Raw genomic sequence first — 25,034 nt, 5'->3', positions numbered from 1 at the left:
CAGCCCTGAATTATTATTTTTTCAAAACTAACGCTGAACAGAGAGACAAATCCACAGCTAGGACCTTCACAGTTATTAGAGAAATGTCAGAGCTAAAAAGGGATACAGAAATGATCTGTATATTTGGCTATACAGTCTTTGCCACATGAAACAGACTTACATAATTTCCACCATGGACCCTTCTTGGATCTGTCTTTTGAATGACCATTCATTCCTGGCAGGTTTCTTTAAAAAGAGGGTTCTACAGAGTTTCTATATTTCTTCTGCTCAGACAGTGTACATCAGAGAAATATTGTTGTTGTTGTCATAGTTTTTGCTCTCATTGTAATCATCATTTTGTAATCATCATGTCTAGAATCTGTTATAGGGATTTTACTTAAAATATCTTTTCTTTTAATTTTCAGTGAAATTATGTCAAGTTGTTATTTTCTTTGTTAACAGAGAACATGACCCCTTTTTTTTGCAAGTAGAAAAACAAGCATTGTTTTTCACAGCTGAAAATTAAGCCAGTGTTGGAACAAGAATATTTCCTAGATTACAGAATCAGATAAATGGAATATTACCTAGAGAAGTGGGGAGATATTTCCCTGTAAACCTTCAAAAAATGTTTTGGGAAATGCCACATATTGATCTTAAAATTACATCAATTCCACCTTTCAATTAAATTTTATGTTTATTCACACTGGCATTAGGAGCCAGGAGTTACAATATTAAACAAATAGCCATTTTTGACTAAGCGGTTAGACTAAATGGAAGGCAGCTTGGCAAGTTTTGCTATGCCTAAGAAAAAGAGAAGGAGTGTAGTAAAAGGGGGGATTAAAGTAAAAGATCTGGGCATTAAAAGTGACCATGAGGCAGCATGGAAAGTGGGATGAGATGGGCAAGCCCATGGTCAAAGGATGGTATCTGTGTGTGTGCTGTCTGAGTAGCATTATGCAAGAAGATCCCATATTTAGAGAGAATGTGAAATGCATTTATATTTGCGAGTCAGAAGGGCATGTGCTGGTGCTTATGAACTAATTATTTTACTTTATGTATTAAACCCTGCTGTGAAATTGAGTGGAAAAGGCAGATTATGGGAATGGGTTGAGGAGCCATTGAAGTTAAACACTAATGTTTTATTTCATTTTTCTTTATCTGATACAGAACCTGGTCTTGTAACTTCCTCACTGGAATGTGATTGTGGGATTGGATTGCCTTCTAACAGTCAGCATTATGGCATCTCCAAACTCTAGCAATGCCTTGTCGTCCACATTCTATCTCACAGGTATCCCTGGCTATGAGGAATTTCACCACTGGATTTCCATCCCATTCTGCCTCCTCTACCTAGTTGGAATTACGGGTAATTGCACTATTCTGCACATTATCCGAACAGACTCAAAGCTCCATGAGCCTATGTATTACTTCCTAGCAATGCTTTCGCTTACTGACATGGGCATGTCCCTGCCCACAATGGTATCACTCTTCCGGGTGCTGTGGTCCATTTCCAGAGAGATCCAGTTCAGTGCCTGTGTGTTCCAAATGTTTCTAATTCACACTTTCTCCTTCACTGAATCATCTGTGCTCTTGGCCATGGCTCTTGACCGGTATGTGGCTATCTGCCATCCTCTGCGATATGCTACCATTCTCACTCCAAAACTTATCATGAAGATCGGAATTGCAGCATTGCTCAGGAGTGCTATTCCAATAATTCCACTTTTAGCCCGCTTGGCTTTTTTTACATTTTGCCGCTCTCATGTCCTTTCTCATTCCTACTGCCTACACCAGGATATTATCCACCTTGCTTGTGCTGACATTAAGTTTAATGTTATATATGGGATGGTTGTGATCACTATGCTGTGGGGTTTGGACTCAGTGTTAAGAATTGCATCTCGTGAGGGAAGGCTCAAGGCCCTCAACACATGTGCATGCCACATCTGTGCTGTTCTGATTTTATATGTGCCTATGATAGGGTTATCTCTTGTCCATCGTTTTGCCGAACACTCTTCACCTCTCATACACATTGTCATGGCTCATATCTACTTGTTGATTCCTCCTGTGCTCAATCCAATCATTTACAGTGTGAAGACCAAGCAGATCCGCCAAGGTGTCCTCCACCTGCTACTCTCTCCCAAAATCATTTCAGCTGTGAGACAGAAATGTTAAGACAATAATGACATGTGTCTCAATAGTGTTAGCTGATATATTAGCTCCAGGTATGGTGAATCAGAATTGTCAACAAAGGTCTTCTTGAAAAGCTGCAAAGAGCCATCAGAATGTGAGGGTGAGGCTAAAAGGAGAGATTTTGTGTTCAAGATGTTGTGCAGTCTGATTTAACTTGTTTCCTGGAACCCATGTAACTGTGGCTTTGTCAGGTAGGAGTGTACTGGAAATAATTTCTATTTCCAAATTTGTGATTGCATTATTGTACAAGAAGGTCATTATTGCAAAGAGGTGCTTAAAAGCAGCAAAGTCATTTTTTTCCTTTTTGACATTTTCTCTCTTCTTTGACCACTAACAGATTTACTGAGCTGTGGGTATGGTTCCATAGGTTTGAAGGTGATTGGAATACTGTTACCAACCCTGAATTCAGAATATTGTCAGTGAAGTACATGAAATTTGTTTGCTTTAAATCAATGAAATTCAAGAACATACTTTGTTGAAATTCAGGTTTGGCATGAAATCTTACACTACATTTCCTGTTACATTATTTTTGCATTTGTAAATTAGCTCCTTCTTTCCTGAAGCCTGTAAAATTTTCTTTGCTGCAAAAGCTTATTATGGCTGATAGCAGGACTTAATATTCCTAGTGTATCAATGTCATTTTTTAAGCATCTACAAACAGATTTCCCCATTTGAGATTGTTTAATTTCCTTAGACATAAAAAACAAACATTTCCACAATAAATTTTCTTTTATTTTTAAAATTTTTATTATTTTTGCAAATAATTTTGTCTCACATGAAGTTTTGACTTAGTCATTTAAAAAAATGCAGCTATTATCATATGAGTTAGTGATCTTATTCCATTGGCTTAAATAGGTCTAAAAATGTAAACTATAGTACATATTTGTTTAGCTAAATAGAGATATTTGTGGTAGCTGGAAACAGATAATACAACTTTGAGTTTTTATCTTAAACTTCTTTCAGTATACAAAATTTTTAGACTTTTTAATGTATCTGGCATATGGATGTACACAGAATTGCGTAATTCTTGTAATTTTAATCTAATTGTATTTGTCCCTTCTATGCTTATTCAAAGAAAAAGATACATTAAGAAGATAAAGAAGTTTTTGAATCTACTGATGTATGTGTAGGTCTTAACAGTAAGCAGTATGTTTTTACTTTCTCTGTGTCTTCTTCTCTCTGTAATCTGTCTTTCCAATAAAAAGGCATAAATCTCTAAAAAAATATTATAAACAATCATCTGAGATTGTTAACGTTCTTTTTATCACTGTTATTGCTACTGCCCATAAATCAAGAGGATCTAGTCGCCATTGTACTTCATTAGTGCCTTGGGACACACACTGACATTTTTTCCTATGTGAAGATGCTGGACACTCTTTTCCAGTACCTTAGTGCCACACTGACACCTTTGTTACATGTTCGTTAACCTCATGAGGATGAATGTGCTTTTTCTTTCTTTTTCTTTTTTATTCTTCATTTTCTTTTTTTTCTTTTTTTCTTATTTGTTTTTCCTTCTTCTCCCCATGGTGGAATACACTCAAGGTGATACATTATGGAAATGTAACAGAAATTGATATGTTCAAGGGTGGAAACAGAAATAAATTCCCAATGCTTTCAATAAAAGGAAGGACTCACAACAAAATGACCAACAATCTTCTACATTGTTGGGACACTCCAGTAGCAGCATGATGGACTTGTGAAAATTCACAAAAGATACCCAATGTAAGACTGGAAAGGAGGAAAGAGGGGAAAGCAAGGAACTTGGGGGAGAGGAAAGGGAAACCGTAGCGTCAAAAAAACTGTATCAAAAAAAAACAATAAAAAATTAAAAGAAAAGCAAATGTTACCATAGAATTGATCTTACGTATTGAGTTATAGGGAAAACTGTAAACATAATATTTTTCTATGTAATAATGTGTGTTAATAACAAACAAGATTACATTATTAAAGATGATAAAAGAATAGAGAAGACATGCTATAAATATTTCCAATGATTAACTTCAAACACACTGAGACACCAAAACATGAAAAATGGAGGACAATTTTGATTATTACTTTGCTATTTAGGACGTTTTTATGATGCCCTATGCTATAGATAGACTAAAATAAGTTAGGTAGGCAATTCAAAATAAAACTATGTTGCAAAATCCTCAGGAAGATTTCTAGAAAGTATATCCAGACAGCTTGTTCATTTAGTTGCCCAACATTTATTTTTCCAGTAATTCTAAAATTTCACAGTTGCAGTTTTTAAAATCTTGCAGGTATTTTTTTAACGTAGGAGATAGACATAATCTTGTAGAATGAGCAAAATTTTGGCATGTTAGTGAAAGTTGGAGAAACTGAGTCAATGACAATGGCTCTGATAAAGGTGTTAAGAATGAATCACTGTTTCGGTCTCCCGGTGGCTGCAACGGTAGGAGCTTATCTGGTTCCAAGCCAGGGAGCTTCTTCTTGGTTTCCCACACAGGTGCATGGTCCCAAGAGTTTGGGCCATCCTCCATTGCTCTCCCAGGCCATCAGCAGGGAGCCAAATGGGAAGTGAAGCATCTGGGACATGAACTGACACCCATATAGGATCCCAGTGCATGCAAGATGAGTATTTAGCCACTGAGCCTTCATGCGGCCCTTGCATGAATAAATATTTAGAAGACTGCAACAAAACTCTGTAACTTTTAGTTTTAAAAAATGGAGAGACTGGCCGAGTGCCCATCTGCTTGTTCACGGATGCCTATAATTGGTTGAAGTAGAAGATATACCTGAAAACCACTCATGATCTCCATATGAGTGACAGAAAGGGAGACATGTGTGGACTCATGCAGTTGGGATTTCTTCTGATAATAAGGAGAATAAGGGGTCTAGGTACAGTGGCCTAGAGGCTAAAGTCCATGCCTTGAACACACCAGGATCCACTATGGGCACTGGTTCTAATCCTGGTGGCCCCACCTCCCCTCCAGCTCCCTGTTTGTGGCCTGGGAAAGAAGTAGAGGACAGCCCAAAGCTTTGGGACCCAACACCCATATGGGAGACCCAGAAGAAGTTCCTGATTCCTGGCTACTGATTGGCTAATTTCTGACTGCTGTGGTTACTTGGGGAGTGAATCAGTGGACAGAAGAACTTCATCTTTGTCTCTCCTCCTCTCTGTATATCTGACTTTGCAATAAAATAATCAAATCTATCAATAAAAGACAAGACAATAGGGCTTAAAAATAAGCTTTGGAGGCAAGACAGGGAGTCCCAAGCTCCCTATACCATAACAACACAGGTTCTTGAATTCAGCCCTTCAAGTCCTTTGAGGAAGTCACTTGTGCTGTCCATGACATGAGGCCCTTGTGGCCTCTCCAGCTCCTCTGTGCCAGCCCTGCTCCCTATGTTACGCTAAGGGTGAAGTTTAACACAAAGTTGGCAGAGACACAGACATTCTAACCACAACATCAGAAAAACCAAAGCTAGGCCTCCCATAGGCATTGTTTCCCCTGTGGACATTCAGTCTGCCTTGACCTGAGCAGCTTGTGTCCCATAGGCCCTCATATTCTACTTTACAGTTTGCAATTATGGCTCTGATCCCTTAGGGTTTCCAGGGCTTTATATAATCTGGGGAAAATAAGAAGTTTCTTTTAGTTCAGATATATACACATAATTTTGCAGATCCCTTAAGAAAATGTTCTTGAACATTTTTATCAGGAGTAAGAAAGGGAAGCAGAGAAAGCCCATGAAGTGATGAGTAATGGGAACTACCCTGCACTCCTGAGTGAATCTGATACAGAGGCCAAGGGCAAAGCTAGAAGCTGGCATGGCAGTCATTCGCAAAGAAAAAGACTTAAAAAGGACATTCACAGAAACTGGTTTTAAGTGGTTAGAGGATTTGGATGAGGTGCAAAGAGGTGATGTGGTGCAGTAAAAAGTAAGATTGTTGTTTTAGGTAAGTGGAAAGATGGATTCAGCAGAATCCTGTGAAAGACACTTGGGCTGTTATACGAAGAGGAAGAGAAGATTGATTGTGATTTGGTGGGCTATGTTGGCCATCATCTATGTTAGGCTAAGAAATAGCAACGCTTCCAGGATTCTAATTGGAGGTTTCGAGCCTGGGAATGTGAATGTGAGGAGCAGAGGGAGTAGGGAGGATAGATGCGTGCATTATCTCCTGTGCCCCTCCATGAGAGCAGGATCTCATAAGTAATCACAAAGGTTTTCTTTTTATCCAAGACCAACCAGGGGAAACGTCATATGTCTTAAGAACAGTTGCAGGAATAGCTTGACTCATCTAAGTATTCAGTATCTGTTATATGGAAAATTGATTTGGGAAACGTGGCATAATAATAAACAGAATAAGATGAGTTATCAGGCACGTGATGGCCGGAGATGATTGATTTTTTGATTAGAACTATTTCAAGTTCATCAGGGTTTTATGTAGGAACCTAAAATGAAGAGAGATGAGGTTAAATGAGAAAATGGCAGAGTATATATATATATATCTTCCTATAATTACAGAGTCCCTTTCCCATGTTAGATAGTCCCAATCAACCCATAATTATTTAGAGATACCATAATGTTTCAAATTAAGTACTAACAGGATTCTGAGGAGGATGGTACACATTCATGGAGATATGACTATGTATTTACGTTGTTCTTCAACTACTTTCCAACCCCATTAGCAAAAATATGTCAAGATTTCTAGTTTCAAGTTCTAGATTGTCTTTTTTCACCATAGGATTTGGCACTTGTATTTCATTATGTTTCAGGCAGCAGACTAAGTGTGTAACTAAGAAACTTTCTGCTGTTAACCTGTCCTCATGTGGTGATCAGTTTCTTTTTGCAGGGCTATTTGAATCTGCCAATATAATGAAGTAGCTGCCATACAGTTGTAAAACCATCCAATGATTTAAAGAAAAAACAGAAATGGTACTAGCTGTATTCCATCTCTTTTGTAATATTCTTGATATCTAACAACTGCCTAAGGTAGTATTCTGACAACAAAGATTCTTTTAACTCTTCTTTTTCAATCTTTCCTTTTTGGATTCCATTTTTCTGCTCTTGGCTTTCTTCTAGACTTTGTGTTGTTGTTGTTGTTGTATGAATGTGAGAATACAGTGTTCAATTAAAGCTTGGAGGAATTGGCAGGAGAAGTTAAAGTTATTGCTCCGCAAAATCAATTAAAATGTTCTGTTATCTGCAAAGAGGAGACGTCAGGTATCATATTTACCACTCTATGTTCTGGTGTGTGGGCAAGAGTCATTGCAGAATATGTGAGAGGCTGGTCTCTGATCACAGAGATGCCATGTTTCACTGAAATATTCAAGGTTTTGTAGTAGCATCTTAGAAATGCATATCTTTCCTTTATGTTGTGCAAGTGAAATTTGTGAACCTCATAGTACTCGTCTGTAATTTGTCCTCTGTTGACTTCATATAGATATTATATGATTATATATTAATAATTTTCTGAAATCAAAAAGTGTTCTTAGGTGCTGAAGCATGCTTGTGATCCATAAATGAGAGTTTAAAATTGGGTATTAGTATCTGTATAGACATACTCTAAAAGTTACATTATTCTAAAGAAAGCATTATTAGATCATGACAACATCATTCAATTTTTCAATTTTAGGGGACTTAATTGCTGAACAAAATATTCCTGTAGCTATATGACAGTTGGGAAGTGTAGCAGTAAAACAATAGCTGGGATAAAGCAACGGTGCTGTGAATGACAGAAGGAACTGATTGTTTGCTCTACCCTTTGTGATATTAGAAACTGGAACGGTGACATCTTGCTGCTGTATCAAGGACTATCCACGGTAGTAACATAATTGCTGAAATGGTGGAGTCTGCATGAGCAGAGCTCAGGGACTGAAATTTACAAAAGTTGTCACTGTAGTTACCAGGCTTGGGCAAATTCATTTGAGTTGCTAACCCTTGGTGTATAAACGTATAATATATCTATTGGGAGGTAGACATATAATACCTAAAATATAAACAGTCTAATCTGGGAGTGGATATGGGTATGCTTTTCAGCACATCATTTAGTTGAATTATCTCAACAGTAATATGAGATGGAGTTTAAAGCATTGATGGGGTATTTAGAAATTCAATTGTGAGTTCTAGTGGGAACAAAAGAAAAGATGCAGGATTATCAAGAGTAACATGGCTCACAAAACAGTTATATCTGTGAAACAAATGCTAATAGTCCACTAAGAAAATCTTCAGAGATGTGACACAGTGGGTACAGATAAACAAACCATGATGGACACGATGAAAAAGAACAAAATTCCAAACATCTGAACATATAATGTCATGGTTCTATCTACTCTTGGGCATTTGAGAAGTTTTTATTTGGATTTGAATACATTTCAGGGATGGTATAACCTTGTTTAAATTTGTAACCATGATTAATTCATACATAATATTTTCAAATATTATCCTCTGATGTAACTTTTAAAGGATTCCATAAAATAAGCATTTCAGAATATGTACACTTAATATAGATGATTTCCTTATGAGGCATCAGAAACTAGATGAATAATTAATTGAGAGCATAAGAATAGTTGAAAGCAAATGCTCTTATGGGCTATTAGTAGGAAAGATATGAAGATACATATTATAAACTTAGAAGAAGGAAAAATATCTTATTATTTGCTACATGTTAGAATTTAGGGTAGAAATTTGACTACATAATACATTTAAATGTTTTTTGGGGATTAAGAAGGTGAGTTTGTTTTGTTTTATACCTGATGTTATTACCCTCCAAACTAACTAGCATCCTGATAAAGCAATAATAATTAAGGAAACTACAATAGTGAAAATGGATTGCTATCTACTCTGGTTTAGGTTTTTCTTTCTTCCTTTAGGAATTCACATCTTGATGATAAAAACCATGGTTAGTTGGGAAAGCTTCAAAACAGACTCCAATTCCAGTACTGGACAATTTGCGTCATTTTACCTCACTGGGATTCCTGACTATGAGAATTTTCATCGTTTCATCTCCATTCCATTTTCTATGCTCTACCTGGTTGGAATAGTGGGCAACTGCACAATCCTTCAGGTCATCTACACTAACATGAGTCTCCATGAACCCATGTACTACTTCTTGGCCATGCTGTCCCTCACAGACATGGGCATGTCCATCTCCACTCTTCCCACTGTACTGAAGGTCTTCTGGTTTGATGCTAGAGAGATTGAGCTAAATGCATGTGTGGTCCAGATGTATTTCATTCATACGTTTTCTCTGATGGAGTCAGCTGTGCTCCTAGCCATGGCCTTTGACAGGTATGTTGCCATATGTGATCCCTTGAGATACTCCAACAAACTGACGCCACAACGCATTATCTTCATAGGGATCCTCATTGTAATCAGATGTTCTATTGTTCTCCCTGTTATTCTTGTTCGCATTCCCACATTGTCTTTTTGTCGGTCCCATGTTCTCTCTCATTCTTTCTGTTTGCACCAAGATGTCATTCGCTTGGCCTGTGCTGACATCTCTTTCAACATCTTGTATGGTTTATTTGTTGTAGCCTTTTACTGGGGTGTAGATTCTCTAGGAATCTTTTTATCGTATGCTTTTATTCTTCACTCAGTGCTAGGCATTGCATCCAAGGAAGGAAAGCTCAAAGCCCTAAACACATGTGCCTGCCACATATGTGCTGTGCTTATTCTGTATGTGCCAATGATAGGGTTATCTTTAGTGCATCGCTTTGCAAAACATTCCTCCCCAATTATCCACATAACCATGGCCAATGTTTACCTGTTGGTCCCACCAGTACTCAACCCAATTATTTACAGCATCAAGACAAAGCAAATTCGCCAAGGTTTCCTAAGGATACTAATACCTAAAAAGATTGGATTTGCTCATACTTAAAAATCATAAGAATTCCTATTGTTTTGACTTTTGCATTCATTTCCTGAAGGTAATCGGTTTAGAATTTATTTCCTTTTCATAAAATTTTTAATTTTTATTTTAAAATTCAGACTTAGAGAGAAAAAAAAGGGGGAGTGATGGAGAGAAAGAGCTTGCTTCTGTGGCTCACACTCCAGGGGACCACAATGGCCACAGCAAAGCCAGGCCATATCCAGGAGCCAGGAGCTACTTCCAGGTCTCTCAAGAGGTGGTAGAAGCCAAAGACACTTGGGTAATCTTCCATTACTTTTCCCAAGCCATTAGAAGGACGTTGTATCAGAAGTGGAAGCAACCAGGACATGAAATGGTTTCCCCAGGAGATGCTGCCTTCACAGACATTAGCTTCACTCTCTATGCCACAATGCTACTCCACGTCCTGCTGAGAATTTCTTGATTACGTTTAGTGAATAATCATTCAATGACATTCTGTCAACTCTACAGTTCCATTAAGGAAAAAATTATAATTTTGTCTAGAAGTATCTCTAGGATTTAAAAGATTAAAGATTTTTGTTCTAAGAAAATTTAGTAGGAGGAGGTTCATTTCACTCAAATAATTTATGTAGCTAATCATCTATTCAGATTTGAAGAACAGTTGAATTTTTCATGTTTTTCAAAGCAATCAATGTTCACACCAACATTTAAGGAAGTTTAACAATTGAAAAGAAGTAAAGTGTAGTAGGATTGTCATTGATAATCAAGGGCATTTTCATTTTAGGAAAGTGAACTTCAGTCTCTAAACCTCGAGCCAAATCATAATTAAATGGCTATTACAGCCTAAGTAAGAAATAAATAGAAAAGTTGCATTTCTTTGTTTCCTTTCCTTTTGTCATAAAAAATGTCATAATGTCCTCTGAGACTAATCAAAACTTCACAATAAAGTGACTATATACACATCGTGAAGTGGTGTGATGCAATGTTTAAGATTCCTTGATTAGCACATCCAAACAACTAGAAAATGTCTCCAAGTCATCATCACTAATATCTGTTGAGTCCTCTGAGAATCTGATTAACTCAAACAGTGCACATTTAATGCATATTCTAGTGGGAGATTTAAAAAAATTGGGTCCCGGCACGGTAAACTAGTGGAAAATTCCTCAGCTTGCATGCACTGGGATCCCATATGGGCGCTGGTTCTAATCCCGGTAGTCATGCTTCCCATCCACCACCCTGCCTGTAGCCTGGGAAAGCAGTTGAGGACAGCCCAAAGCCTTGGGACCCTGTACTCGTGTGGGAGACCCAGAAGAGGCTCCAGGTTCTGACTTCAGACTGACTCAGCTCTGACAGTTGTGGTTGCTTTGGGAGTGAATCATCGGACAGAAGATCTTCCTCTCTGTCTCTCCTCCTTTCTGTATCTGACTTTCCAATAAACATACAATAAATCTTTTCTTTCAAAAAATTGATAATTAGAATGAGCATCTAGGCAAACTGGAGCAAGTTACTTTTCATACAATTGCAGTTGAAATGACCCATGCAACACTTACATGTTAAATAATAGGAAGATAAAAGACAAAAATAGATTTTATATACGCATATTGCCTAAGTAATGAGAAAATATTGAAAAATTTAAATATACATATATGATCATGTATATATATACATGATCATGAGTGATGTAAACACAAAGTTTTTTCACAGTGTTATAACACTGTGAAGATAACAGAAGGTACTCTTTTCTCAGGACACAGAACAATAAAAAGAAGAAAAATTGTCATGTTCTAAGTTGGTTTCAAATGGATGCCCAGCACGATAGCCTCGCCTTGCATGGGCCAGGGTCCAGTTCGTGTCCTGGCAGCCCCACTTCCCGTCCAGCTCCGTGCTTGTGCCCTGGGGAAGCAGTACAGGATGGTCCCAAACCCTGGGATTCTGCACTCACATAAGAGATCTGGAAGAAGCTCCTGGTCCCTGTCTTCGTATCAGCTCTGCTATGATGGGTGTGGCCACTTGGAGAGTGAACCAACACACTTTGTATCTCTTTCTCTCTGTAAATTTGGCTTTCCAATAAAAATTAGTAAATCTTTAAAATAAGTAAATAAATAGATGTGAAAAAAATTCTGTGAAAATACTTAAAAGATGAAAGTAAATAATGAGACAGATTTTGAAATGAAAAAATCAAGTGAACAATAGAGGATACCAAAATAAATAAATAAATAAATAAATAAATAAATAAATAAATAAATGGATACATTTAAGTAATTGACAAGGCATAATCACTATTTCAGGGAAAACAATGTCTGAGGCTCATACAAAAAGGTAGGGTAGAAATGAGAACCAATGAAAGCATGGGCCAACATTGTGCCTTAGAAGTTTAAGTTGCCTCCTGCAATGTTAGCATCCCATGTGGCTCCTACTTGCTGCACTTTGGAACTAGCTCCCTGCAAGTTCATCTTGTAAGACTGCAAGGGATGGCCCCTGCCACCCATGTGGGAATCCTAGATGGTGTTAGTAAGTCTTGGTTGCAACTTAGCTCAACTCCAGGTGTCTCAGTTATTTAGGAAGTGGACCAGAGGCTGGACAATATTTTTGCCTTTCAATAGGTCTTTCAAAGAAACCTTTAAAATTAAAATAAAGCAATTAGGGTGATAATAATTCATATAGAAGACATTTAAAGATTTCTAGTTTGAGCTATGGGCATCTGTATATGAAAAGCAGAGTAGAAGAAATGGCAGAAACATTTATATATGTAAAGATTTCCACTAGGACATCTTTGAGTGAAATCACAGAAAACAAATAATGATGTAAATTTAAGAATGATTTTCAGTTCAACTGAGAGAATATAACAGAAGTTAGAATCTTAGACTCTTAGAGCCATCTATAAAATAAAACATTTTATACTTTGCATAAGGATTTCTGAGGAGGAAAATATGATTTAATATTAGGTTTTCATGTACTGAAACATTTGTCTATCAAATTATGTAATGTATGAAATATGTACCCAAACAATCAAAGATGAGTAGAAATGGTAGACTCATGAATCAAAATGAAAACTGTGTGTTACTTAAAGAATGTTGAAACTTTTTGATGAGCACATGGCAAAGTGTGTGTTTGTATACATACGTAGGTATATATATAAATGTATATATATAAATGTCTTTATATCTAGATAGAGAATATGTGTATATATATAACAACTTATCAAATAGATGGCAATTATCAAAAATATTTTAAAAAGCTGGTGAGACTTTAGAAAAAAATAATCCTAATACACTTGGTGGAAATACAAATCACTAAAAAAATCATGGGGAACAGTGTAAAAGTTACCCACAAAGTTGAAAATATGTATACCTTAAGAGTCAGCTATTGTACTCAGGGAAATATGTCTGAATGAAATGAAGTCCACATGTGAAACACACACTTACAGTCCCATGTTTATTGCAGCACTATGCGCAACAGAAAAATATGGAATCAATCTAGATGTCCATCAATAGATGCATAGTAAAAGACAAATCAGTATAAATAAATAATAGAACATTTCTTGGCCATAAAAATGAAATGGTGACATAAACAACAAAATTTATATATTCAGAGATTGTCATGTTAAAAACAAGCATGACATGTATTTTCTTATACTCAGGTTTGATATGTATGTTCTGTTTGTATGAATATATAAATATGTGTGTGTGTTCAAAATGAAAGTAATGTAGTAATTGCCAGAGAGTGAAAGGGCTGGGGGAGAGGGAGATTTGAGAAAGGCTATAACATATAGTTGGTTAAGATCATCCATTCTGATGATCCCTGGAATAAAGATAGTGAACTGCTGATCTCAGAACCCCAACCATGAAGAGACTATGTCAGCCAGCGGATTCTGAATAGGTTTCACTGCGATTGGAACAGCAAGATTAGCAGCAATTCAGACCTGTTGAACTATCAAAACTGCTTGAGCAGGACCCTCGGAGCATGCCCCACATCAGGGACCTGGGATGGGAGGGGGCTGGGTGTGGCTTTTCCCTTTGTTTCTCCCCTGACCCCAGATACAGGGGGAAAAATGGTGATATTACTGTGAAAACAATGGTATTACCCACTTTCCTGTAGCCCTTGAACCTTTGTACACAAAATAACAAAGTAAGATTATTTAAAAAATTAAAAAGGATTAATACCTTGTATGACTTGCTCATAATGTACGTATCTGCTAAAACCTTGAACTATACCCTATAAAAGTCACAATTGTACCCTGTTAATCTGGCAACATAAAAAATAAATGAACAAAATACTATTCTAAGAAAGTAGGATTTAAAGTAAATAAATGGACTAAATGGTTCTTGAAGAGAAATAATCATTTACACTTCACTTTAAAAAATGCTGACATTATATAAATTAGGGAATTTATGTCATTTTATGCTTTACACAGCAACTTTATTTCATGACTCTGTTGACCAACATGTACTCAGAAGCTAATACTATTTTAAAATGCTTAAGGGATTTTACTCTTTGACCAAAAATTATATATTTTTAAAGATTTATTTATATTTATTTTTAATGGATTTACAGAGATAAGAAGATACAGAGAGAAAGATCTTCCGTCTGCTGGGTCACACCCTAAGTGACTGCAATGGCCAGAGCTGAACTGATCTGAAGCTGGGAGCCAGGAGCTTATGTTGGGTCTCCCATGCAGGTGCAGGGTCTCAATTTTTGAGCTGCCCTTGCCTGCTTTTCTAGGATACAAGCAGGGAGCTGGAAGGGAGGTGGAGCAGCCCAGATGCAAACCGGCACCAGTATGGGATCCTGACACATGCAAGGTGAGTATTTAGCCACTAGGTTACAGTACCAGGCACTCTTATATCACATTTACCTAAACTATTCAACTGGAAATAACTCTCTGTCATGGTTAAAAGTACCAACGAGAAAATCATGAGATTTCAATTTTAGCACGGATTTATTGCCTGCTCTGCGAGTTTGAATAATGCAACCCAAGCAACTAAGTCTCATTTCATCTAGAATTATTATTACTGAGAATGGAACTTGAATCACCTACAAATTGTGGATTAAAATTCCATTTTAGCCTGTGATTTAAGTCCTTAATATGTCTCTCTCATTGGCTTCGCTACACTGGCTTTATTGTTTACTGTCCTATGTTTTTAGTTTCTCAGCTCATGTTACCTTACATTATTTGATACAGATTACGGTAATAAATATTTGAGGTTATTTGATCTGGACTGAAGTAGTATTTATGAACCTCCATAACATTACATACCTTTAAAAAAATATGTTTACTTGATTTTTAATTGAAAGGAACAGTTATAAAGGAAAGAGAGAGAGATCATCTGTCTGCTGATTTGCTCTCCTAATGGCCACACTGTCAGTTCTTTCATGTGTTCCAGGTGGGTGTAGATGCCCAATGACTCAAGCCATCCTCTAATACTTTCCCAGGCCATAAGCAGAGAGCTGGATCAAAATTGGAACAGCCAGGACTTGAACTGTAGTCCATATGGGGTGCCAGGGTTGCAGGGTGATATGTAAAGTACTACACCATGGTGCCAGCCACAACATTCTTTACTTTTGATCTACAAAATCCCACTACAATTTGGAAGAGATGAAACACGTTTGCAAGAAAAATAAAAACTGAAGTGCTGGAACCTACAGGGTTACAGCCATTGCCTTGGCTTTGCTCTAGGACCTCCTATCCCTAAGGACTAGAGGAAAGCTTATAAACACATCCTCCTTACTCAGAATCAAAACCATCACACATGGCAAAAGGAACTACTCTACTACCTATGTGAGATGTGGACAAAAATAAAGCTGGAAGGTAAGAAAAAGATACACAGAGGGGGAATTTGATGAGCAGAATGGGGAAGGTGGCACTGAAACAGAATGGTAGGAAGACTTTGCATTTCGAAAATCAGTAGTCACTGATAATTTTACTTCAAATTACACATTTTATCATTAAAAGTCTTTTTTAAAATTATAGTTGTTTTGTTAAACCCATTATAATTGGTATTTACCTCTTGGAGACGTCAGGTAAAAACCAGATTGCTATTAGAGTTTATTGTCTGTAACATTTTTTATATAGTTGGGTAATACTTGCTTGAATTGTATGAAAGTGTCCTGCACAGTGTTCTAGTAGTGTAAAATTGCCACATTTGGACAGAAAAAGAAATATAACATGACTACCTGCATGGGGTAGAGATGGATAAATCTTCCGACCAATCAGATCAGATATGGTCACCAGATGAATACAAGACCAGATCCTATCCATGAAAGATAAAGAAAATTGTAAAATTTAAAACGTGGAATAAAATTTGTGTGTCCTGCTCTGGGAAGTGTTTTTGGAGGAAGATCGCTCATATTTAAAAACAATTTTGAGGGGTTTTCACTGTGGCTTAACAGGCTAATCCTTCAACTTCGCTGACCAGCATCCCATATGTGGGCTAGTTCCCATCCAGCTCCCTGCTTATAACCTGGGAAAGCAAGAAGGATGGTCTATGTCCCTGGAACCCTGCACCACTAGGGGAGATTTAGAAAAAGCTCCTGGTGCCTGGCTTCCAATCAAATCAGTTCTGGCAATCACAGACATTTGGGGAGTGAAACAGCAGATGAAAAATATCTCTTTCTCTTTAAATATGGGTTTTAAAAGAGTTAATTTTACAAAATAAAAACAATGCTGAACAAATTTCTATTTGAGGAACAGAAAGGAAGGTCTTGGTGGTTATAAATTCATTGGATGTTTTATGTTACTAACAATACTAGTAATGGACTGGGATATGTCATTGACTCATTAAGGAGGAAGCACTGAACTTATAATGTTTTGTTTTTCTTTGGTTCATGCAGCTCCTGACTTTGTAACTTCCTCATTGGGATATCATCATGGAATCTGATGGTCACTTCGCAGTTAGCATTATGGCATCTCCAAACTCTAGCAATGCCCTGTCGTCCACATTCTATCTCACAGGTATCCCTGGCTATGAGGAATTTCACCACTGGATTTCCATTCCATTCTGCCTCCTCTACCTAGTTGGAATTACGGGTAATTGTACCATCTTGCATATTGTCAGGATAGACGCCAAACTCCATGAGCCTATGTATTACTTCCTAGCAATGCTTTCGCTTACTGACATGGGCATGTCCCTGCCTGCAATGATAACACTATTTCGAGTGTTGTGGTCCATTTCCAGAGAGATCCAGTTCAGTGCCTGTGTGTTCCAAATGTTTCTAATTCACACTTTCTCCTTCACTGAATCATCTGTGCTCTTGGCCATGGCTCTTGACCGGTATGTGGCTATCTGCCATCCTCTGCGATATGCCACCATTCTCACTCCAAAACTTATCATGAAGATCGGAATTGCAGCATTGCTCAGGAGTGCTATTCCACTAGTTCCACTTCTAGTCCGCTTGACCTTCTTTTCCTTTTGCCGCTCTCATGTCCTTTCTCATTCCTACTGCCTACACCAGGATATTATCCACCTTGCTTGTGCTGACATTAAGTTTAATGTTATATATGGGATGGTTGTGATCACTATGCTGTGGGGTTTGGACTCTCTGGGTATTTTTGTGTCTTATGTTTTCATCCTTCACTCAGTGTTAAGAATTGCATCTCGTGAGGGAAGGCTCAAGGCCCTCAACACATGTGCATGCCACATCTGTGCTGTTCTGATCTTATATGTGCCTATGATAGGAGTATCTCTTGTCCATCGGTTTGCCGAACATTCTTCCCCCTTTGTCCATATCTTCATGGCTCATATCTACTTGTTGATTCCTCCTGTGCTCAATCCAATCATTTACAGTGTGAAGACCAAGCAGATCCGCCAAGGTGTCCTCCACCTGTTTTCTCCCTGCAAAATCAGTTCTTTGATCATGTAGGCTTTTCCTTAAAACATTTATGGCATCAGCACTAATAATGGAAGCATTGCTATACTCAGAGAAATAAAGCAGTTCCCAAAAGACACATATCACATTTCCTTTGATGTGTGATAGTTCATATAGAATACAAAAAAAAGTGTCGGACTAAAACTTCCATGATTATTGTTTGCAGTCCTTGTCCCTATTACTGTTGAACAGTAACCCATCTGCTGTTGACTTGTTAAACGTAGTGGCTAGTGATGCATTATGTCTGTGATTTAAAGCAAATTGAAATTATACTATCCCAAAAATTTAAGGAAAAGGAAAGGAAGAAAGGAAGATAGATTGAGGGATGGAATGAAGAGGGCAGTATGGTTATCTTAGAATTGTGTGCATAAAATATTTGGTCTGTTATTATGTATACAATTTTTAAAAATTTAAAAATTAGGGCAAGCATTGTGTAATACATCACCACCTACCATACCAGCAACCAATTTCAGTGCTGGTTCATGTCTTGGCTGCTTCACCTTTAATCCACCCCGTGCTAATGTTTCTGGGAAAGCTGTGAAGGATCTTGTAAGTACTCGAGTCCCTTGCCTGCAAGTGAGAGACCAGAGGAAGCACCTGGAGCCTGGTTTCACCCTGGTGCAAATTTGGCTGTTGTGGACTTTTGGAGAACGAACCAGTGAATGGATAGCATCTCTCTTCCTCTCTCCCCCAACCTCTCCTTTTCCAATACATTAAAAAAAAATTTTAAAATTCAAAAATATAAAAATACTTGCTGATTTGTCAACTCCAGGTATTGTATCAGACTGTCGACAAAATATTTTTTAAAGAACAAAAATAGAAGGAGCAGACATTTCAAAGTCGCTTTGAAGGAGAGCCATGTCATCAGCAGGATTGTGTGACCTAACTTAGCCTGTGTTTATAAACCCTCTGTAACTGCGAACATGTTGGAAAGGAGTGTGCTGGAAATCATTTATGTGTCTCCCTCTCTCTCCTATAAGAGCAATTTCTTTTTTGTTTGATTGTTTTTATTCTTAAATACTTTGCATTATGTGACACAGTTTTATAGGTACTGGAATTCCCCCTACCCCTCCCCAAACCCTTCCCCCAAGGTGGATTCCTCCACCTTGTTGCCTTACCACAGTTCAAGTTCACATGAGATTCTTTCATTGCAAACATATACCAAGCATAGAGTACAGCATCCTATTGTCCAGATAAGTTCAACGGCTTGTTGGGGAGACCTTCTCTGGTCTGAAGGTAGAGCTGGCAGAGTATCATCCCGATCAATTAAAAGCCCGACATAACATCTGCAACAATTTATAATGTTATATGTTATGGAATTAATTGACATAGTATTGAGTAACCATCATGTTGAAAAAAATGCACGTTCTCTAACCACATCCTGTGACTCCTTCATTGACATTTCAATTTTAGTTTATATACAACAGGGTTCTATACACCTTAAAATGGCTATAGATTGCTATTCAGCTGTCTCGTGTCTATTTTCATTATAGTATTTAGCATTTTATAGCGTTGAAGAATAATTTTGCTGAACCTGGCTTTTTTATTCGGGTAGTCTAGACTGGCTTATAACTCTAACAGGACACATGTCAACAGTTTAGGTGCAGAACAGTTTTAGGAGGGGTGTGCAGAGAAATCCCGGAGGCGAGGCCCGAGTGTGTTCAAGATTCGGCTTCACTCGTAACCCACCGCCATGGCCGAGGAAGGCATCGCTGCTGGAGGTGTGATGGACATGAACACTGCTCTGCAAGATGTGCTCAAGACCGCCCTCATCCACGGCAGCCTCGCTCGTGGCATCCGGGAAGCTGCCAAAGCCTTCAACAAGCGCCAAGCCCACCTGTGTGCTGCCATCCAACTGTGATGAGCCCATGTATGTTAAGTTGGTAGAGGCCCTGTGTGCTGAACACCAGATCAACCTCATTAAGGTTGATGACAACAAGAAACTTGGGGAATGGGTAGGCCTCTGTAAAATTGACCGAGAGGGGAAACCCCATAAAGTGGTTGGCTGCAGTTGCCTAGTCGTTAAGAGCAATTTCTAATTGAAGTTGCATACTCTTGTAGTTTTGTTGAATATACAAGTCCCTTATTTCTTTGTTTCTTTTTATCCCATACTATTTTTAATGAATCAATGCTACATTTATATTAGAATTGCATGTGTGAATCAATTCATTCATCTTTCCTATAAATGATGAAATCCAACCATGCATTCTATACAACTCTGTTCCTTTGTATATTATTTCAGTTGGCTACAGAGCCCTAGTACATGAATTCTTATCTCCTTGGTCTTTATCCCGTCGACAATAGGGTTCATGGTAGGTGGAATCAGTAAGTAGAGGTTTGCCAAGAAGATAAGTGTATGCCGGGGTACATGATGCCCAAATCAATGGGTAAAGAAGGAAAAGAAGGCCAGAGTGTAGAATATCAAGATGACACATAAATGAGCTCCACGGGTTCCGAAGGCCTTTTTCTGTGCTGCCCTGAAAGGCAGTTGGAAGACTGTTCTCAGGATCAGCCAGTAAGACAGGGAGATGAAGACAAAGTCCAGTCCTGTGGTGAGGAGAGCAGTTGTGAGGCCGTAAATGCTGTTGAGGGCAATGTTATTGCAGGCCAACTTTGCGATGCCCATGTTCTCACAGTAAGTGTGGTGGATGATATTGCTCCTGCAGAAGTGTAGCCTCAGAATGAGGAGGACACCAGGGGTGACTACAGTCACACTCCGTGCTACCAGAGCCAGTCCCACCTTGCCTATGAGAGAGCGTGTAAGTAAGGTAGTATAATGAAGAGGTGTACAGATAGCCACATAGCGATCAAAAGCCATGGCCAGTAGAACAGCAGATTCAGAGGGAAACAAAGCATGGAAAAAAAAAACATCTGGGTGAGGCAAGCAGGAAACATTACCAAGGAAGGGTCCTGCCAGAAGATGAGAAGCATTTTTGGGCACTGTGACGGTACAAAGCAGGACATCATTGAGTGCCAGCATGGCCAGGAAGAGGTACATGGGTTCATGGAGGCTCCTGTCCCAGGCCACCACTGCCATGATCAGGCCATTGCCTATCACAGCCAAGAGGTACATGAAGATGAAAGGGATGGAGATCCAAATCTGGAAGTCTTCCACACCCGGACACCAGTCAGCAGAAAGGCAGTGAACCACGTAGCTGTATTGTTGGATTCCACTACAGAGAGACCACTAGGCTCTATTCCATAAAAAAATAAAGAAGATAGATTCAATCAACAAAAACAGAAAAAAATGACTATGTATTCTTTTTCCTTTGTCAAGCCCTGAGCATTGCTTTTGTCATAATGAAACGGAAGGAACAAGAACATGAAAAAGTGGTTTCAGATAAGTTGCATGATAATACCCATTTTCTTTGATGGACAGCTTGTTTTCTTTGAAAAAAAAAAGTGCTTCAGAAGATTTAACAATTGGATCTCTCTTCCCTATAATGACATATAATTTATGTCTGTGTCTTGTACTTTTGCTTCACCTGTATATTATTTTTCCTTTATAAATTGATAATAAACTCTTAATTATAAAAGATCTCTTATTCTTTTCCATAAAAGTGAATGAAAGACTGGAGGGAGTATTCTGCTTCTTTATGCAATACAGGAGGAGAGGTACGGATGTCAGTTTGACACATGATCAGAAGCATCATGAACTTGGCAACCATGTTTTTGCTATCTTAAGGTTATAAAATATGTTCCCTTAGCCAGATTATCTCCCACAAAAAAAAAAATAAAAACTACTACTCATCTGGTTCTCCTATAAAATCTTGAGGACAGTGATTAAATTATGGAGTTGAATGCACTCTCCAAAGTATAACACTTTTTATGCTCTGAAAGCAGTAACTCTCAAGGATTATGGCATGGGGTCAGATGAGACAAATGACAATTGAGTACAGTGTGCATCCATTTAGAATTTAAAAACTCACTGACAATTGTGAAGTCTTAGTAATTATTTTATATCTAACAGTGCTTTCCATAGAGTACAGTGGCTATTGTTTGTACATCAACCAACAAGCGTACAAGAGCAATTCACAGTAGCTTTTTAAATTATAATAGGGGTTCTAACTTTTAGTATATCAACTGACACTTTGTAGTGTAAAGTTCTCTGAAAAACACCCCAAATATAAAATTATTATTCAGAGCTACAAATATGTAACATGGAGTTATAATTTAAAAAAATAATACTTTCACTAAAGGAATAGTGTGCACTTATGAATACTTTGCAGTTACAACTCTTAGGAAGTTTCAAAATTATGGATAATAAATGTAATACATACTAAGAAGTACTACCATAGTCTGGAATTCGCACAGGCTCCAAATTTCATGTGAGACTTTATACCACAAAATAGAAAATTACTGTATTTCAAGATAGCTATAATACATCAATTAACATTCATTGAAACCTTGCTTTTCACATTATCCTGCCTTCTAATGGGGACAGTGAACACATCACCACATCAGGAGCACATATTCATCCTATTTTCTTTTACCCCTGGCCCTTTCTCATTCCCCTCTCCTCTCGTCTCCTTTCCTCTCCTCTCCTCTTCCTTCCATAAGGATAAAAGTATAGAGTTTATAATTACATATAATAGAGTGTTTTAATTACAGTTCCAAAAGAGAGGCATATTTAAATGATTGTTTTGTCTAAAATATGGAGGTATAACTATAGTTTTATTAGGCTCCTTAAAGTGGAACTGCTTGATTTCCGTAGTTACCTCACAGTAAGGCATGTCTTTTCTGAATCACCCTAACATAGAAAATATTTGTGTATTTAACTGTAACACATTTAAATGGAAATCATATCAGTATAAAAACTGACAACATAGCAGTGATAGTAAATGATTAGAAATATTTGTTGGTACTTAACAATATACTGTAGTTTTTTCCCACATCTCTTCTAAGCACTTTACCTGTAACACCCAATTTAAGCAAGAGTACGATATGAAATAGTTATTGTCATTATCCCTATTTACCCAGCAAGAAACTTGGGCACTGAAGAAAAGACCTTCAGGGTGGCATTGAAGCATATCTTCTAATCCAAGAATGGAATTGCAAAAGCCGCAGTTTTAACCACAACACTCTTGTAATTTACCTTTTAGACTCATAGTTTTTCTAAAGTGGGAATACAGAAGGCAGAGCTTGAATTCCTCATCCTATAAGGTAGCCATGGGTCTTAGATAAAAAAAAAAAAACAAACAAACCTAGGTTTTGAAGACTCCAAAGAGATGTATGTATGTACTTGTCTGCATTGTACTTCAATGTCTGTAAGAACCCAGGGAATCACATCTGGCCAGGAAGTCATTTGGTTATCTTCTGTGCTTACTGGTTATCTTTACCCCTGAGATCCACTGTCAGTGTTTGGATTGTCTTACTAAACTATGCCTTTCACACTCAGGAGATTCTGTTTCTAATTCTGGAGTATGTTTGGTTATTTTCTGTTCTGGATAGAATTTCTGAGCAATATATATATACAACATTTTGCCAGTCCAGTATTTAGTGCTTATAGAATATTATGAAAAATAAGGAGATTGCTAAATGCATGATAATTCCAGAACATAAACATCTTTCATGACACGATCAGAGTCCTGATGCTGCGCTTAAAAACTTCAATATATTGCCAGATGTTTTTAGTGTGATAATTTTACATTTATTCATGGAAAATTATGATGGTATATTTGAAGAACTCAAGATTTCCAAATGTAGCTTTTAAAAATTAATAGGCATTACTTTGCATAGAATTTCTAAGGTTACAGAAAAAATAATCAGAAAGAACAAAAAACACACCTATCTTATGCTTACTCCAGTTTGCTCAATTTTTACTGTCTTATATTGGCAGGATAAATTAGCTACAATTCGGTGAATTAGTGTTTGACACCTTCTTATTTGCTAAAATAATTAGATGTCATTCTTTATGCTCTATATTTTTGTTTTGCTGCTTTTGAAATTTGTGTTAATATCAAGAGAACAAATTTCATATGTTTCAAAGATACAATTCTGACCATCAGGTTTGCCTCCCTCAATCCCCCCCCTTTTCTTTCTTTTATTGTTTCGTTTTTGTAATGACACAATTTTAATTTGCAGTAACCACAATGTTCAACAAATAGAAAGTAGAAAGATCATTATTCCACAGGAGTTAAGACAAAGACTGAATCAACAATCAAATCACAAGATGTCAGATTTTTAAAAAGGTTTTATTTACTGTTATTGGAAACACAAATTTACAGAGAAAATGAGAGGCAGAGAGAAAGATCTTCCACCTTCTGATTCTCTCTCCAAATAGCTGCCACAGCTAGAGCCCATCAGGTCTGAAGACAGGAATCAAGAGCTTCTTCTAGTTCTCCCACACAGGTGCATGGTCTCAAGGACTTGGGTCATTCTCTACTGCTTTCCCAGGCCAACAGCAGGGAGCTGGATGGGAAGTGGAACAGCCAGGATATGAACCAGCACCTATATGGAATCCTTGAACCTGCCACCAAGCCATCCCACTGGACCCCACACTTTTTTGCATTTGTATTAACTACCACTTATCAAAGAAATTATATGGTATTCAACATTTTGGAACTGGCTTATTTCACTAAGCGTAATCATCTCCATTTACATCTATTCTGCTGCAAAAGAGGATTTCATTCTTTTTTTATGGCTGAGAAAGATAGCCAGAGTTACAGAGAGGGATAGACAGACTGAAAGGGATCTTCCATCAGCTGGTTCACTTCCCAAATGACCACAAAGGCCAGTGCTGGATCAAGCTGAAGCCAGGAACCAGTAGCTTCATCCAGGTCTCACATGTAGGTGTCAAGGGCTCAAGTACATGGGCCAAGTTTCTGCTGGTTTTCTCAGGCCGTTTGTAGGGAACAGAATTAGAAGTGAAGCAGTTTGGGCATGAGCTGATGTCCATATGAGATGCCAGCAATGCAGATGCCAGTTTCACATATGGTATAATCCCAGCTCCCCCATTTTGAGGCTTTGACAAATCTAGAATATTCTGTATCCTCCATTTCACACACAATAGTTTCACTGGCTAGTATTCCCTAGTGCTGTAGTTGGTCCTTGAACGATCAGCACTGTTCCCTCTGCTCTATTGTGACCGTCTCACAAGTATTCTGTCTACACATTGGTCTCCATTGCTGCACTTTCCCAAAATTCTCAGTGCTTTCATATGGTCATTTTTCTCTTAACAACATCATTTAAT

General features: G+C 37.8%; 3 protein-coding genes and 2 pseudogenes across 3 annotated transcripts; 4 read left to right on the top strand and 1 right to left on the bottom strand.

Moving 5' to 3' along the window:
• The first annotated feature begins 1,212 nt into the window (after positions 1 to 1,212).
• Positions 1,213 to 2,145, top strand: LOC101518643 (olfactory receptor 51G2-like). The gene has a single exon (XM_004590076.2). The coding sequence runs from the start codon at positions 1,216 to 1,218 to the stop codon at positions 2,143 to 2,145; it is 930 nt and encodes a 309-aa protein (XP_004590133.2). The 5' UTR covers positions 1,213 to 1,215.
• Positions 2,146 to 9,025: 6,880 nt separating this feature from the next.
• On the top strand, positions 9,026 to 10,006 carry LOC101518883 (olfactory receptor 51G1-like). The gene has a single exon (XM_004590077.2). The coding sequence runs from the start codon at positions 9,026 to 9,028 to the stop codon at positions 10,004 to 10,006; it is 981 nt and encodes a 326-aa protein (XP_004590134.2).
• Positions 10,007 to 16,876: 6,870 nt separating this feature from the next.
• Positions 16,877 to 17,836, top strand: LOC131480081 (olfactory receptor 51L1-like). The gene has a single exon (XM_058662493.1). The coding sequence runs from the start codon at positions 16,877 to 16,879 to the stop codon at positions 17,834 to 17,836; it is 960 nt and encodes a 319-aa protein (XP_058518476.1).
• Positions 17,837 to 19,519: 1,683 nt separating this feature from the next.
• LOC105942091 (small ribosomal subunit protein eS12-like) lies at positions 19,520 to 19,881 on the top strand (annotated as a pseudogene).
• A 194-nt stretch (positions 19,882 to 20,075) lies between these two features.
• LOC105942092 (olfactory receptor 52D1-like) lies at positions 20,076 to 21,510 on the bottom strand (annotated as a pseudogene).
• Positions 21,511 to 25,034: the final 3,524 nt, after the last annotated feature.

The sequence above is a fragment of the Ochotona princeps genome, chromosome 4 (genome assembly GCF_030435755.1).
Source record: "Ochotona princeps isolate mOchPri1 chromosome 4, mOchPri1.hap1, whole genome shotgun sequence".
NCBI classification, from domain to species: Eukaryota; Metazoa; Chordata; class Mammalia; order Lagomorpha; family Ochotonidae; genus Ochotona; species Ochotona princeps.
The sequence above is the reverse complement of the archived record's forward strand: the minus strand, read 5'-3'. Positions and strand labels throughout refer to the sequence as shown.

Coding starts and splice junctions, on each gene's coding strand:
- LOC101518883 (XM_004590077.2), top strand. CDS start 9,026: ATGGTTAGTTGGGAAAGCTTCAAAACAGACTCCAATTCCAGTACTGGA.
- LOC131480081 (XM_058662493.1), top strand. CDS start 16,877: ATGGCATCTCCAAACTCTAGCAATGCCCTGTCGTCCACATTCTATCTC.
- LOC101518643 (XM_004590076.2), top strand. CDS start 1,216: ATGGCATCTCCAAACTCTAGCAATGCCTTGTCGTCCACATTCTATCTC.